At 40.7% G+C, this 17,636-nt stretch overlaps 1 protein-coding gene across 1 annotated transcript in view; it reads right to left on the bottom strand.

The window, feature by feature from the left end:
* Positions 1 to 12,821: 12,821 nt before the first annotated feature.
* The window catches only part of Srd5a2 (steroid 5 alpha-reductase 2), a 34,197-nt gene continuing 29,382 nt past the window's right edge, over positions 12,822 to 17,636 (bottom strand). Inside the window, exons 4-5 of the mRNA XM_042696761.1 lie at positions 15,809 to 15,959; positions 12,822 to 12,888 (exon numbers count right to left, since the gene is read on the bottom strand). Of these exons, the coding sequence (XP_042552695.1) occupies positions 12,822 to 12,888; positions 15,809 to 15,959 (218 nt within the window). The remainder of the gene's footprint in view (positions 12,889 to 15,808; positions 15,960 to 17,636) is intronic.

A 17,636-nucleotide genomic window follows, 5' to 3' on the forward strand; every position in this document is an offset into this window, starting at 1 on the left:
AGCTTGTAAGAGGAGTTCTTAATTAAAGCCTAGCAGGAATGTGATGTAATTAACAAGAGCCAAGTCACCTGGCCAAAGAAGGAAATTTTCACAAAAACAATTCTCACAAGATAGAAAGGAAGTGAGCCCTTTGATAGAAAAGACAACCTTTCTCACACTTTGAAGAAGGGGGAAATGCAAGAGGTTCATTGAAGACCTAGATGGAAAGGAAAGGAATGAAAATTTACACTAATAATAAATTTACAGTTATGCCAAACAGTTGACATGCACAATAGTACTTTGACCCTTGTAACAATGTAAGGAAAATATTGCAATCCTATCACAGCTGAGAAAATGAAAGTGAGTTACTTGCACAAACTTGCATAACTAAAAAGCAGCGCTGTTAAGACTGGAATTCAGATCATCTTACTCTAAAAGCTTTAAATACTTGGCAAAACAGTAAAACAGTTTGAATGTATACCTCAAAATTCATAGATTGGAAACAATCTCTATGGAAACTGAATCTATAAAGCCACATGCTAATAATATGCAAGAGATGAGCTGTTTGGGGGCTCATGGCTTATGACTGAGTTGTGAATGGCTAACTTCATTAAAGGATTAATATGTTCTCAGGAAATCTGTGAATTTGACAACTGAGTCTTTTTCTTAAATTGATGATTCAGGACTCAAGTTAAGTCTGGGTCTCAGTCACTTGCCTGTGATCTTTCTGCATGACATTTTGCATCCTAGTTTCATCCCTGGCTTCATTTTTGTTTTTTAATATATATTTTATTGTAAAGATGCTGTACAGAGGGGTTACAGTTACATGAGTAAGATAATGAGTACATTTCCTATTGAGCATTGTTACCCCTCCTTTGTTTTTCCCTACCATCTCTTCCCTCCCCACCTCCCCAACTCCTCCTTCCCCCCTCCCCACCCCCTGAAGTTGTAAAGTTCATTTTCAACATAGTGTCTTGGACATCTCATTACTAAAATGGGTTTACCTGTATCTTTATTTCAGCATTTTGTTATTTCTTTTCCTCTCTCCAAATTAGAAAATTGTATATACAAGATGCAGGACACCAGAATCAAATATAGTGAAAACAGGGGTTATATCATGGGGGAAAAACACACAAAAGAAACAAAAAGATCACATAGTGCATTATAAGTACATTAAAAACAACAGCAAGAAAGACAAAAACCTCTTGTGTCCTTATCTTAGGGTTCATTTCGCTTAGCATCATCTTATATGGTCATATGTACATAACTTTTGGCCTTTTCTGCTTGTCCTAGACATATACTAGTTATTGCAGATAAGGGGAACCGTGAGACCTATATTTCTTTGGGCCTGGCTTATTTCACTTAGTGTAATTTTTTCCAAGTCTTTCCATTTCCTAACAAATGGGGCAATGTCATTCTTTCTGATGGAGGCCGAGAATTCCATTGTGTGTGTGTGTGTGGGTATCTCACATTTTCTTGATCCATTCATCTACTGAGGGGCATCTGGGTTGGTTCCATATCTTAGCTATAGTAAATAATGCTGCGATAAACATAGTTGTACTGGTAGCTTTAGGATAGCCTTGTTTGTGATTGTTTGGGTAAATGCCCAAAAGTGGGATTGCTGGGTCACAGGGGAGCTCTATGTGGAGTCTTTTGAGGAACCTCCATATTGCTTTCCAAAGTGGTTGAACACTCCCACCAACAATGCAGTAGGGTTCCCTTTTGGCCACATCCCCTCCAGCATCTGTTGTTATTAGATTTCTTGATTATAGCCATTCTCACTGGGGTGGGGTGGGATCTCAATGTTGTTTTGATTTGCATTTCTTTTATGGCTAGAGCAGTTGAGCATTTTTTCGTGTTTATTGGTCATTCTTATTTCCTCTTCAGAGAACTTTCTCTTTAAGTCTTTAGCCCACTTATCTATTGGGCATTTGTTTCTTTGAGGATTTTTTGTTGTTGGGGGATTTAATTTTTTGAGCTCTAAGTATATTTTAGATATGAGACCCTTGTCCATTCTATGGCTAGTGAAGATGCTCTCCCAATCCCTGGGCTTTCTATTGATCTTGCTAGCTATGTCCTTTGCCATGCAGAAGCTCTACAGTTTCATGCAATCCCATTTGTCCAACCTTTCTTTGATTTGTTGTGTTTCTGGGTCTTTATTAAGAAAATTTTGCCCTGTGCCAAGGAACCCTAGAGTTTCTCCCATTCCTTCCTGTAATGTTTTCAGAGTGTCTGCTTTGACTCTGAGGTCTTTGATCCATTTGGAGTTGATTCTGGTGCAGGGTGATATATAAGGATCTAGCTTTTAGTTTTCTTTAGTGTTTAACAAATTTTGTCAGCACCATTTACTGAAGAGCCTGTCTTTCTTCCATTCTATATTTTAGCTCCCTTGTCGAAGATTAGGTGGTTATAGATCTGTGAGTTCATTTCTGGGTCTTCGGTTCTATTCCATTGGTCCTCTGGTCTGTTCTTTTGCCAGTATCAACCTGTTTTGATTATTATGGCTTTGTAGTAGAGTTTAAAATTTGGTATTGATATTCCTCTAGCAATGTTCTTTCTGCTAAGGATTGTTTTTGCTATTCGGGGTCTTTTATTGTTCCATATAAATTTTTGGGTTGCTTCTTCTATTTCATTGAAGAATGAGGTTGGGATATTGATAGGTATCACATTGATAGCCTTAGACAGTATTGCCATTTTCACGATGTTGATCCTCCCAATCCAGTAACTTTAAATATAAGATCATGTCATCTGCAAAGAGGGAGAGTTTTACTTCATCTTTCCCTATTTAGATCCCCTTTATGTTTGCATCTTGTCTTATTGCTGTAGCTAGGCATTTTAATACTAAATTGAAGAGAGGTGGAGAGACTGGACATCCTTGTCTTGTTTCTGAATTTAGAGGAAATGGCTTTAGCTTTTCGCCATTAAGTATAATGCTGGCTGTAGGTTTGCCATACACAGCCTTTATTATATTGAGGAATGTTCCATGGATTCTTGGTTTTTCCAGAGCTTTCATCATAAAGGGGTGTTGGATCTTGTCAAATGCTTTTTGTGCATCTATTGTGATAATCATGTGGTTCTTATCCTTGCCCTTGTTGATGTGATGAATTATATTAATTGATTTGCATATATTGAACCAGCTTTGCATCCCTGAAATGCATCCTGTTTGATCAGGTGTATGATTTTTTTTTCAGGTAAGGGGTAGGTTTATTCATCATTCTGGCTGGCACCAGGCCAATCTTGGCCCTCCACGACGTTGGGAAAGGCCTGGGAAAGACCTGGGAAAGAGAGGTGGAAAGAGAGAGCTGGGAAAGAGAGAGCTGGGAAAGAGCTAGCCGGAAAAGAGAGAGAGCTGGGAAAGAGAAGAGAAAGAAACAGCTGAGAAAGAGCATTTGGGCCTGGGCCAGACCTTATCTAGGGTATGGGTGGAGAAAGGTGTGGCCACATCAAATTCAGATGTGACCTCAGTGGATGCAGATGTGGCCTCTTCCAGGTGTGCCAGTTGCCTAGGTAATGCAGGTACTGGGTGAAGACTTTGGTTTGTGGAGGGTGGAGTCATCTCACCATCCAGGAGCAAACCTTACATTCCAGACTTTTAATAACCATGAAATAGGGCGCAGATTCTCTCTGGCTACTTCCTGCTGACTAGAGGCATCGACATTAGGGGCAAAAGGCTGGAATTTGGTCCCCTTCCAGAGAAGGCAGCAATCAACAGCTGTCTCTTGGTGGCATGAGTCCTTAGATGAAGTCTGGAGAAGTCTCATGATGCAATGAGGGGCTGAAAAATACTAGAGCTCAAATAAATGGCAAGAGGAAGGACTTGGGGCTGAAAAAATGTTGGTAGAAATGTCCCTAGCTACTTCTGACATCTGGTGACTAGGTAGAGGAGAAGTCAGGTAACAAAGGCAAGAATATAAATTCCTGTCCAGTTAATAGGTAGACAGGTATAGACATTGGATGGGCAGGCTTCTTAATTCTACTGACCTCCCAGCTCTGGTTAATTTTGAAAGGGCAGGCACAAAGTTGCTGATGTGACATCATCTCCTCTTACTTCTCTCCATAGTCCCTTTTCCCCCAGACTGGCTGAGTCTAGGTGCTCATTGCTGGGATGGCTTGTCCCAGATGGTATTCAAGGAGGATTGAACTCAAGGCCTGGGCACTATCCCTGAGCACTTCTGCTCAAGGCTAGCACTCTACCACTTTGAGTTATAGTACCACTTGCAGTGTTTGCTGGTTAGAGATGTTAGAGATAAGAGTCTTTTTTTTTTTTTTGGGGTCTGGTCATGGGGCCTGAACTCTGGGCCTGGGCGCTGTCTCTCAGCTCTTCAGCTCAAGGCTAGCGCTCTACCACTTGAGCCACAGCGCCACTTCTGGCTTTTTTTCTTTTTGCTCATGTGGTGCTGGGGAATCGAACCCAGGGCCTCAGGTGTGCAAGGCAAGCGCTCTACCACTGAGCCACCTTCCCAGCCTGAGATAAGAGTCTTGAGCCATGCTTCCAGCCTGGCTCTTTGCAGGTTTGTTGGGAGATGGAGTCTTAGGGATTTTTCAGCCTGGGCTGGCTTTGAACTGCAATCTTTGCCACAAAAGCCCTTTATTATTTCCAATTAAAGCAACAAGGAGATCAAATAGAATAGAGCTTCCCTGGATCAAGATTTGACCAAAAAATATTCTGCAATGACAAAACTTGTTAGATGTGATGAGAATTTTAGCACAGATAGGTCCAGTATTTTAGAACCATGTAGTCAGTAGTAGAATACACAACACAAAACAAAAAAGGCAAAACTCAAAACCTAAAATTTTTGATAACAATGTGTAGACATCTTTGCTAACAAAGCACATCAGATGGTTGAGCCTCACTTACCAGGGCCTGTGAAAAGAGCAACTTGTTAGCAAGGCACCTTAGAATAGATGGATGAAGTGGTAAGCTTGGTAGAAGGTTAAGGGTCAGATGGGGCCAAACCCTTAACCCACCATGTGGCCAAGATGGCAAACTCAAGATGGCGAATTTCTGAAAGAATGCAAAGAAATCCTGAACAAATAGATCAAGCCTACATTGGCTAGCGTTTGAGAGGGAACCTAGAGGGGGGTCCCCGGGACCCAGCCTGCGTTGCACTCTTCAGGGCACAAGCCAAAATGTTGTAGAAAAGAAAAAGGGAGAGAGGGAAAGTTGGACATGAATGACAGAGAGAGCAAAGAGAGCCTGGAAGTAAACAAACTTCTGACCATTTACCATTGCAGTAGCAAAAACTGTGTACCTCTGAGAATGGCATAAAATTAGGCACTCTGGCTCTCCTGGGAGCACAGGAGGCACTAGAAAAGGGGTTTCACCGCTTGGGCATGATTCGCAGCACCCCATTAAATGTGTAGGAGAGTCAGTCTGGTGAGTGAAGGAGAGCTGACCAGGCAGAAGTGGCGTCCCGACTTCCCCCAGAGCCCTCTAGATAGAAATGGCCAAGCCCCCAAAACCAAGCGTCCTCGGCTTCAGAAGTAACCAGCCTTTCAGCTAAAGGCCCTAGGAGCTCTCTGGCGGGGAACCACGTCTGGACAGAGACTGAGCAACAGAGAACCGTAGAGAGTAGTTTCACTCACCAGAGTAGAGAAGTGGTGTGGACGTGGATGTGAAGGCCAGCAATGGTATCGATGCACTGTATCCGCAGCAGACAGTCCGGTTTGCAAAAGGCATCAGAACTGTAGGTATTCCTCAGAGCAAAAAGGGAAAAACAAACAAAAAAAGAAAAAAGAGGGAAAAAATGGAGAGGAATACCACCTATCTTGACTTTAAGCCCTTTATCTGAGTCACGGCACCATTTATGTTAGGTTTTTAAAAAGAGGTAGCCGAGTAAGAACCACACCACGCACGTGGTATTCAGGTAAGGGGTAGGTTTATTCATCATTCTGGCTGGCACCAGGCCATCTTGGCCCTCCACGAGGTTGGGAAAGGCCTGGGAAAGACCTGGGAAAGACCTGGGAAAGAGAGCTGGGAAAGAGAGAGCTGGGAAAGAGAGAGCTGGGAAAGAGAGGGCTGGGAAAGAGAAGAGAGAGCTGGGAAAGAGAAGAGATGTGAAAGAGAAGAGAAGGAAAGACCTGAGAAAGCAGGTGTATGATTTTTTTTATGAGTTATTGAAGTCAATTAGCCAAAATTTTGTTGAGAAGTTTTACATCAATGTTCATCAAAGAAATGGGTCTATAGTTCTCTTTCTTTGATGAGTCCCTGCCTGGTTTTGGGGTGGGGGTTATGATGGCTTCCTAGAAAGAGTTTGGCAGTGAACTTTCACTTTTAATTTCATTGCAGAGTTGGAGGAGTATTGGTGTGAGTTCTGCTTTGAAGGCCTTGTAGAAATCAGGTCTTGGGATTTTCTTGTGTGGGAGGTCTCTGCTGTTTCTATTTTGATGCTTGATATGAGTCTGTTAAGTTGGTTTAAATCATCTTGATTTAGTTTGGGCTTGTCAATATTTACTAGAAATTCGCCCATTTCTTCCAAACTTATTAGCATAAAGGTTTGAGAAGTATTCCCTTATAATGTTCTGAATCTTGGTTGTTTCTGTGGTGATGTTTCCATTCTCATTTCTGAGTTTGTTCATTTGGGTGTGCTCTTTTCTTTGTCTGATAAGATTTGCTCAGGGTCTGTCAATTTTGGTAATTTTTTTGAAGAACCAACTCTTTATTTTGTTGATTCTCTCTATGGTTTTTTTTGGACTCTACTTCATTTAATTCTGATTTAATTTTAATTATCTGTTTCCATCTGCTGAATTGAGATTTAGCTTGTTGCTCTTTTCAAGGAGCTTCAGGTGCCTCATTAAATTGTTAGTTTCAGATCTCTCCAATTTGTTGATGTAGGAACTCAGAGCTATAAACTTGCCTCTGGGTACTGCCTTTACTGTGTCCCAGAGGAGCTGGTAATTTGTGTTGATTTTTGTTAAATATCATGAACATTTGAATTTCCTTTCTAATCTCTTCCATGACCCACTGGTGGTTCAACAGTGTGTTGTTCAGCCTCCATGTGTTACAGGACTTTCTTTGGTGGCTTTTGGTGTTGATTTCTAATTTTATTCCCTTGTGGTCTGAGAGAATGCAGGGCATAATTTCAATGTTTCTATTTATTATTCTTATTTGTGCTTATCTCTACTTCTTATCTGTTGATAATATACCCTCTTATAAACCACCTCAGGGATATTTTTTTATTAAAGAGTGTCTGAAAGAACATGCAACAAAATAAAGTATCCATTCATGAATTAATGAAATTTAATTAATGTTGGCTTTCTCATCAATGCTGAAAACAACATACTTCCTATAAGGTCCTTTGGTCTGGGACCTGTAGAATGAAGGGAAGCAAAATCCATGAATAGAATAGATTCCCCCACCCCGTAGGCCTCATGGAACTTGAATGTTACCATATACTTCTTAGAACCATTACTTCACCCCTTTCTCCCAGGGCCAGTACAACACAGCCCCAAACCATCTTTATGAGGTACACTGACAGAAACACAAATTATTCATTATGAGACACAGCCATATGGCTTGTGTTTAAAGAAATCCAGCCTCTTGTTTAAAAGGGGTTCGAAGAAGAACTTATCCCCCCTCCCCTCTCTCTAGCACTTCTTTCCCTTGGAGACTAAAGAAGGGACTGGGCATGTGCAATCTGGATAAAGCAAAAGGGGAGAAGCTTGCTCAAGGCCCCTGGTTTCACTTCACTGAAAGTCCTCCATAGAATCTCCCATTTGCCTTCACCTTGTCAGCTTGCAAAGGGGTAGGGCATATTCCCTCAAAATATAATAGGTACTTACAAACTGCTTTTGCTTAAAAGTACTCACTCCTTACTTGGGCTCATAAGTTAACTAAAAGCAGGCTAGCATCTTGGCATCCCTGCCAACCTGTCTTCTTTCCTCTAAGTCTCTCTGCCTCCCTCCACTCCCTCTCTTCACTAGCTCTCCCTCCCCTGCAATATCACTTTGGATCCAAGAAAGGTAGGACTGACTAATCAACACCATCTTCTGAAGAGAGTAGAGCAATTCCTTTCTTATCATGACTAGAGGATACCTCGCTATCCCAAACTGATGAACCAGTTCTGAGACCAGAACTCTCACCTCACTGTCCCAGTTGTTTCTCTATTGAAACCTGAAGCTCATGTCAGAATCCCCAAAGATAGGGTTGTATGCTTCCTCTGCCTTTCCCTGCAGTGTGCCCATGCCACATAACACACCTTTCTCTGCCCCTCACCACTACCTAGCTCTCCATTTGGAAAGTATCCAACTTCACACCTCTGAATCTCTGGAGCTAGCTCTGACTGAGAACTCCTGGTTACACAGACACTGACTGCTCAGCAAAACCAAACCCAGAACTCAACAAGCTCAGGACAAAAGGACCCTGATGGATTCTTTAACTTTCCCCAACCACTTATTTCTAATCATCCAAATCCCAAGCCAATGTTGATGGGAAGAAATGAGACTTAATGCAAACAACATAAGATTACAACACAGTGGTTGTGTGGGAATCATGAACGTATATCTCACTTGGAAATAAAATCCACTCAATGAACTATTACATTGTTGGAGCACCCTTATTACTGTCTGGCTCCATGCCTCTGTCTTTCATCATAGGATAGTGTAAATGCTATTAAAAAAAAAAAAACAATCAGCAGCCTTTTCTGGAATGATTCATGGTACATTTCTTGTTACTTACTTATTTGCCCTGCCTGGACCTCTGCCCACAGGCTATTAGAGAATCAAAGGCCAGACAAGAAAACAACTGACTTTCCATAGATCCACTCCCTCAGTTCCAACAACTATCTACCTCTTAGTGCAGTTACCACAGGTAACCACTGAGAGTCAGGACAGCTATCATAAAACTACAGCTGTAAAATGATGGGATTATTTATTTATTCTTGGGAGAGCTTAGGCATCCTAAATCACTATTTGCTTGCAATTTCTCATTAGAGCTCCTTTCCCTTTTAGAATAGTGGAACGTTATTGCTCCTTATGAAGGAAGCTTGAAATAAGGGGAGACTCAAGTAGAAACCTTCTCCTTGCTGAACACACACCAAACTATCCACTCTATAGACAATTAGGTTTAGAGCATTAGGCCCGATCCTTCCACAGAATGAGAGAAATGGATTAATCACAAACATGCACAAAAAAGCAAGTATATGGATAAGTTGTGGTCCAACACTTAAGCTCTATTTTTTTCTATGAGTGCTATAACATTCTAAATGACAGCTCCTGAAGGACAAGCATGGTGTCGAATTAAACATCCTAGGGCTGTAATTGTGGCTCAGAATTGGAGCATATGTCTACCCAGTGCAGAGCCCTGCAGTCAATCCCCACTAACCCTTTTTATTTAGTAAATGCTCAACAAGGGATCCCCAGTGGAGTGGGTTCAGATCCATCCAGCTCTGCTGTGTCTCTCATGGAAATCTGCTGTGCCTTAGGAAAAAAACAACAAAAGGACTTCTGTTCCCTCCATGATAAAGATTTGCTGTGGCTGAGACTGCCATGAACTTCAGGAAGCGTTTTAATTCCCTCGGTCTCTGTGTCTCCATCTGTACTATGGAAGGGGTAGGCTGGCTGGTGCTTAAGTCCGCTTTCAGCTTCTTAAGTCTAAGTCCTCAACATCCAAAAAATAATGCTTACCTTCTATAAAGTCTGCAGCAAATACTTTTTCTGTGAAAACATCTTAACAAGGTGAGCCAGACAGGACACTGTTATGTCATTTTGACCAAAACCACTCCAAGAAACCTTATTCTACAGTACTTTATTTTATAGGAGAGATAAGAAAAAATAGGTCTACATATCAGTACATGTTCAGACTTTTATTGTATTTAATACACGTTTATTCCAACTTTAAACAAAGAAAACTGATTTGAAGAACAATGGCTCTTTACGGCACTAAAAATACAATTACCAAGGTAAGATTTTTCCAATTATGTGGGGTTAATTCTATATTATATTTAATTAAGAAAGCCTGTTATCATGCTAACTTGAAATGGTAAAAATGATTGGACTTTTGTAGGGAATTTTTGCCCCAAGCATATCAGTTGCCTAAATAAATCAGAACTAATCTGAATAAAATTCTTAAAAGTGCCCTCTAGTGGCAGAAGCATGTAATTGCCAAACAGCAGTTTTGTCCTGAGAATAAAAAGAACAGGACAAGGTGTCTAGCTACCTTTTATTATGCCCTCATTACATTTCAAGGAGTGTCCTGGAATTTTACACGGCAATAAGATAAAGGATCATGGATTGAACTAAAAGCCTCATTTCAGGTGAGCTCAAAGCTACACCTGGTGATGTCCCTCATCGCTACCTTAAGGCCCAGGCACTAGGACTTGTTCTCCAGCTTGTCAACACTGCAAGGCACTAGAACTTTAATAAGTGGAACCTAATGAGAAGTCTTTGGGTCACTGGGAGATGTGGTCACCCTTCCTCTTCCTCTGCTCCTCCTTACCCCCCCCCCCAATGGATTATTGGGAAGTGGACCATGATTGGAGGAAGTAGACCCCTAAAAAGCATGCCTTTGGAGGGTGCATCTTTTCCCAGGATCTCCCCACACACACACACCGCCCTTCTTGTCCAGGAGGAAATTCAATTGCTTCACTATATGCTCTACCATGTGCTGCCTTGCCACAGGTCAAAAACAGTAAGAAAAAGCCAGCCTTTCAAAACTGTGAGCCAAAATAAACCTTTTCTGTATGTAAGTTGATTTGTCTCCGGTATTTACTACAGTGATGGGCACCGGCGGAAACACTAAGCATGTTTCTTCCTTTGTAACCCCAGAATCGGGCCCATTTTCCTGTGTCTTTCTTATACTTCCTTGGAATTCTGAGCTATAACTGAGAAGCTCTGGAAGTATTCCTTATTTCCTTCTCACAGGCCTTAATTTCAGGTTTGCAAAATGAAGAGAGAAAACAAAAAAAAAAAAAAAGAAAGCAACACCAAAGACCAAGAGAGAAAATGGAAGAAAACATAACATTATACATTGTAAAAAAAAAAATCTTAGAAGTCTCAGGATCTTGTTATTCAAATGATTTTAACAGTTAGGATTTGAGAGACATTAATGAACAGCAAAACACACATTTGAGTAATTACAATTTGTACCTTTCCATAATCTACCCCAGCCTCAGATCTCTCTCAACCTAAGTATATTACACAGTGAATTTCTGCATTTAGCATCCCATTTGCTAAACCTTGTGTTCAGTTCTCAAACTGAACAGGGCTAATGCTTACCACAAACGTAGGGTTAAGGAGACAAATATTTTCAGATATTCCAAAAACATTCAGATATCCAAATATTTCAGATATTCTGATTCTGCGTGTGGTCCCTTGTTAGAGAGCTAGTATCTTGGGGCTGTCTGCAGGATGCTCCATTTTTGCAAGGTTACAAACTCAAATGCTGACCAGCCACACAGTCCCAAGTTCATATTCAGGAATGCAGGCTCTGTGTCTAAGGATCCTCCAACTGTTTAGCACATAGTAGCTCTACACAATCATAGGCTTCATTGTGACATTTTCATACATGTAATATCTTTTGTTCATATTTAACCCCCATTACTATCTGTTGTCCTTCCCTTCAACTTTTTAAAGGAAACTAGAATGCCAGCATCTTATGCAGAAACCTCCTACTTTTTAAATGTTAATCATTCAAGTGCAAACAAAACTGAACTGTTTAGTACTTCCACATTAAATGAAATAAGTTGTTTTTTTTCTGCTCAGATGTCTGTCTGTAGTTTTCAGCTTCTGTGTTTGGGTCCTGTGAGGGAAGATGATCAACTTAGCCCTGGGACGCATCTTCTTGAACCGATTCTGAGGACTGCGATGAAAACAAACGCCAAAAGGAAGCTGCTGCTCGGAGCTTCTGATGTACTTCACATCACTGCAGGTGTCTCAGTGCGGCAGATAGCACATGATGAGACTCATTTATTTCCCTTATTTGGCATGCTATCATTATTTGGATATTCCTATTGGTTCCCCCAGAGTATGAGAATTTGCAAGGTCTATTGTAAAACATTTCTTTATTCTCTCTGTAGTCATTCAGGACCATGTCTTTCTCTTTGTGGTCAGAAAAACCTCCAAGAAAAATTCAACCAGTTTTCTGGGTCAAATTGGGGTATCTCAAATTCAGATTGTGGAATCTTCTGGAAGACTAAGGTGTTCATCAATACAGCACAGAACTGAACTGAGGTTCATGTGCCCGTACATTTTCAGCAAGACAAAGAGAGGGTTCCTTTTTGTAGGTCTGCATTTTCACCTCTTTCCTAGTTAGCTAAATAAAAAAGAAGTCATGGCTAGGTTTTACTTTAGGAATGAGTGTGCTCTGGGTCTCTGGGTTCAGAATTTGCATCTCTGCTAGTCTGCATTAGGATAAAATGTCTTCCCTAATAAGCTCCACAAGACCTGCCTGAGCCCAGACTCTACAGATGGCTCACATTGACACAGAGGGAAAAGCCACAGGACTCAGCTCATCCAATGGAAAAAAAGCCACAAGGAAGAAGTTTTGCACTTTCTAGGAGATATAGCCAAAAAGAAAATGTCTCCATTTGAAAGAGGTCTTGTAAAAGTCCTAGTAAGAAGAAATCCAGATGGAGTTTCCTGGTAGGCCAGTTGTAAATTATAAGCAGGCACTCTTCAGCATTCCCAAGCTGCTGTCAAGACACCAAGAGACCTACTATTACATATATACATATATATATATATATAACTTGCATATATATGTATATATCTTACATATATATAACTCTAACTTACATATATACATATATATACGCACACATATATGTGAGTTAGAGTTTCCGTTACAGTTTCAGCAACTTAACAGCTTTCTTTGCAGAAGCTTTTCTCTTTTCCATTTGGTTTCTTCAAAAGATAAATGGAATAAGGGCTTTCCGAGATTTAGGGTAGTCCTCAAACATCTTGAGGTAGAACCTGAAAGACAAGAAAGTGATCATTATCTGGGAACCTGGTTACAAGTGAACCTAGTCGTGAGCGTCTAGCTACTCTAAGTGGCCATTTGCTCATTATCCTTCCCTTCCCCACAGCAGGTGTCTAGTAAATGGAAACTTTTTTGTGTTGGGAAATAGGAAGTAACAGCCAGAGGGCTGTGGTGATGGACATCCACACTATGGATATCCACACTATTATAAATGTACTTACCAGTACCAAAGTTTACATTTAAAGTTGTTAAAAGGACAGATTTAATCTTATGTGTATTTATTAGAATTTTTAATATAATAGCCAGAAAGAAATATCCATTTAGGTTCAGCTGAGAACTACATGGAACCAGAGTTTCCCCAGAGAATACAGGCTAGGCTAATCCCAGAGAATCAACAGGGCTTCTGGAAAAAATATCTCTTCATGAAATCTTAGAATAGCCCTGTGCTATAGGTTCAGTTTTATTCCTCTCCAAAATATAGATCAACATCTTAATTCCCAGTAACTGAAAATGTAATCTTATTGGGGGAAAATGATCACTATAGACATAATAAATTAAAATGAGGTCACAACGGAGCAGGACCAGTCCACAATTCAGTATGATTGGTGTCATTGAAAGAAGAGAGACAGAAACAAGAGATACCCAGTGAAGGTCTCTTGAAGTCAAAGGCAGAGGTAGAGGTGGTCCATCTCTACCAGAAGCTGGATTCTTTCCTCAAGTCATCCCAAAGAACATGACCCTGGTTATACCTTGATTCCAAAATCTGGCCTCAGAGAGAATAAATTTCTGTTATGTTAAGCCACAAAAGTCGGATCATTTCTTATGGCAGACCAAGGAGACTAATGCACCTTGTAAAAACCCTTTTGCCAGACTGTCCTCCTAATTAGTTGAAGCTGGTGGCCCTCGAGACACAATATACACTGCAACTGGAGGATTAAAAAATCATAATTGATACAAGAAGTCTCAGTGCTATGGTTTGAGAGGACCCCCCATGTATGACCTCCTGTGGGAATGCCTGGTCTTGTTTCCTAAGCGCCCTCACAAAGCCTTTTCAGCCCTATAAAAAAAAGACACCCTCTTGGCAGTGCAACACACCCAGATGGCCTCCATTTGGATTTAGTTTTGCACCAGCTGGGAACTTCTGGTGGAACTAAAGTCCCTCCCCTGACCAAAGACAATGGAGTACAACCTTCCCAGAGTCTCTCCAAGTGCTGGGTAATGCCTTCCCCCAGCCCATTCTCTCTGCCTCCGCATGGGCAACAGACCCACTGGAAGTGGGAGAGCCATCACGGCCACCCTCCCCTGCTAAACCTCACGGAAGGGAGGAGTAGATCAAAAGGAAACTTTCTGACCCTAGTTCATACATTCCATTCAGAAGAAAAGAATCTGTTCTTTATTTAACCTTCAAAGGTATGAGATGAATTATTAGCCCACCTAAGACACCCAAAGGAAAGAGCTTGAGGGTGTCCCCATATCCTGGTCCCATCCCCTCGTCTATTTCTTCCCTCTCAGTCTCCAGAAATCTGGACAGGCTCTGGCGACAGAAGCTATATTAGGGAATAGATCTACAGTTTACCTTTGTGTTTAAAGCAACTAACCATTTAATATGCTACCCTTTCCTGCCCAGTGATACTTTCTTTGATTTCTTTTGTATGTACCTCACCACTGGCTAGTGGGGTTAGTAAAGCTAGAAACCAGGAATGTAAGGGAAAGCACAGAAAATAGAGGGACAAAGGGTGAACTAATTCAGCAATGGTATTCACTGAACACTACGTTGGAAATGAACTATACAACTTGTGGTTGGGGATGGAAGGGAAAAACTGGGAAAGAGCAAGGGAATGGTGACATCATCCATAAAGAAATGGACTCTTTACCTGACTTATATAATTGTAACCCCCCTGCACATCACCTTTATAATAATTTGTTTTTTAACTTAAAGCTATAAACCAGATTTCGAGGCTACAAAAACCTGAAATCCCAGTACAAACCAGTAGATGGAGCAGTCCTCAAATTGCCCCACAGACGTTGCTTGCCCTACCTTCCCAGAAAGCCAGTGAAGGTATTGGTTGAATTATGGAGGGTTGGGGTAAGGGAAGCAAAGCAGTACCTGAAACACAGCCACACCTCCAGGGTAAATAATCCTCCAGCAGTTTATAGGGCTCTGCGAATGTCTGATCTATTAGTACCAAACTTTGCCTTAAAAATGGCTGTCAGTCAGGGACAATGCCCAGGCCCTACATTCAAGCTCCACAACTGACCAAAAAATAAAATAAAAAATGGACCCCAAAATAGTAGCTACCTAAGAACCAAGCTAGTGCTTTTTCTCAGTGACAACCAGATTGGAGAATCTGAGAATCTGGCTATAAATCTATCTGTAAAGATCTGGGAAGTGCTGTCTAGTGGTTAGGGAACTGAAGTATAGAAATGGCTTCTTAGCTCATTAACTATTATCTTCATGCCAAAAAGTAACCATCACCAGGCATAAATCCTCAGTCAACCACTTCATGTGCATATACGAAGTTCCTTGAAATTCTCTTCAAGAAAATAGGCACAGTGGCTTTCCATTTGTCAAGTCAGGTGCCTCTGTCTACATGAATTTATTTTTTTATCTTTTTCTTTTTTTATTGTGAAAATACTGTACAGAGGGGTTACAATTACATGGGCAAGATAATGACTACATTTCTTATCAAGCATTGTAGCCTCCTCCTTTGTTTACATGAATTTATTTTTGCTCTTAGCAAAGAAATACCACTGCCACTGTCATCTACAAAATTCTAACTTTAGTAAAAGCCTGCAAAGTCAGAATTTAACAGTCTAGATTGTTGTTCCAAATGTATTTATGTCCATGGATATCATAGGTTTCTAAACCTCAAAAGCTATGTAAATACATGCCACATCTATTGGAAAGTTTACCTGTGATGGTGAAAAGCTCGCATCCCAAGGAAACAAAGTGAGAAAAATGCAAATGCAAGAGCAGGAAGGGACCAAGTGGCTAAGGCGTAGCCCATCCATTCAATGATCTCACCAAGGAAATTGGCTCCAGAAACATAGGTAAACAAGCCACCTGTGTGCAGAAGAATCAGCAGTCAGAATTCAGAACTGAATTGTTGCACCATCATATCCCTCCATTTTCCTCCAAAGTGCATAATAACAGCTAAAACAGTTGTAGGACTAAGGCTTCTTCCAAGTCTTAGGAATTCAGTGGAATCCCCTAGGGCAGAGAGGAAAACTAAACAACAGCAGCCTGTTGGCCATAGACCATTCTGGAATACTGAGGAGTGGCTTGATGGACTCTATCCAGATCTCCAACAACTGCTGGGCCAGGACAAGGGAGAGGTGCAGGAAGTCTACTTTTAGGAGCTAGAAAAAATAACATGTTTTCCCTCACATGTGGAGGTGAGACCTAATTTCCAAATTTGCATGTAAAAGTATACAGGGTCAAATGCTTATATGCACAAATGTATTGACTAATGTGTGTAAATGCAGGGGAGTATTCCAATCGTGTGATTCCTTTGAACAGCTCACCGTTTACCAAAATGAATACTAGGAATGTGGGACTTGTGTTGGTGGGGAAAGGGAGCTCAAGGTCAAGGAGAGAGAATAGATGAATGAAGAGAGGATGGATGGGAAATACAATCATAACATTCGATATGTGCAAATGGAACTCAAAAAAACTGAGGGGTAGGTGGGTTTGGAAGAAATGGGGAGAATGGTAAAGGAGGTGATATAGATCACTTGTAAACTGACATGATGAATTGAAACCCCTTTGTATAACTAAAGATGAAAAAATAAATAAATACATGAAAAAAGTTGGTGAAATAAATTGAAAGGGCAAGTCTGCTTTGTGTTTTGTTCTAGTAAGGCTACCTCTTGTCTTCACACTCCTCTCCTGACACTCCGCTGTCAGTCAGTATACTGCACATTCAACCACGCAAAGGGCAATACTACAATACAAATCTGAGCAGCTGTGAGGAATGAGCAGATTCCCCTGGCGTATTTGCGCATCACTTCTCCACAGGGCCCCCTATCTCTACAAAGCACTCAGATCAAAGCCGGAATGGAGAGTGGTAGTCTTGCTGAAGACTGGGAAAGTCTGCCTCTGTTGATTTCAAACATTTCATGCTATCCAAGCAGGTATTCCTCCTTCAGAACTGTATCTAGAAATTGGCTACTTCTAATGATATTAAATATATCCTCACACACACAAAAAAGAAAATGATAAATAACTTCACCCTTAAACTTTATGGCTCATACTGGAAGGCTTCACATTTTTTCTTCTCTTTTTTTTTATTGTAAAGATACTGTATAGAGTGGTTACAGTTATATGAGTAGGGTAATGAATACATGTCCTATTGAGCATTGTTACCCCCTCCTTTGATTTTTCCCTATCATCCTTTCCCTTCCCACCTCCCCAACTCCTCCCTCCTCCCCACCCCCTGAAGTTGTAAAGTTCACTTTCAACATAGTGTCATTTTTTTCTTTTTGTAATTATATAAAATGTTCTGATTTTAAATCATCAACTCTTATAACTCAAAGTTAGAAACTAACTTTGGCAATATGATAATTAAGAGCTTTCTCTATTCTCTATCTAGTTATTGAGTGAGGACTTAAAATATCAGAGCCCAAGGAAAGCATTGTATCAGTGGTTCCCTGCTTACAATTCTCTTGAATATGAGAACCATTAATCTATTTCAAAAGTCCATAAGATCATTGTTCCAAATTTCTCTAACATCAATGAATA

This window comes from Dipodomys spectabilis, unplaced genomic scaffold (assembly GCF_019054845.1).
Source record: "Dipodomys spectabilis isolate Male_0828 unplaced genomic scaffold, ASM1905484v1 ptg000210l, whole genome shotgun sequence".
NCBI classification, from domain to species: Eukaryota; Metazoa; Chordata; class Mammalia; order Rodentia; family Heteromyidae; genus Dipodomys; species Dipodomys spectabilis.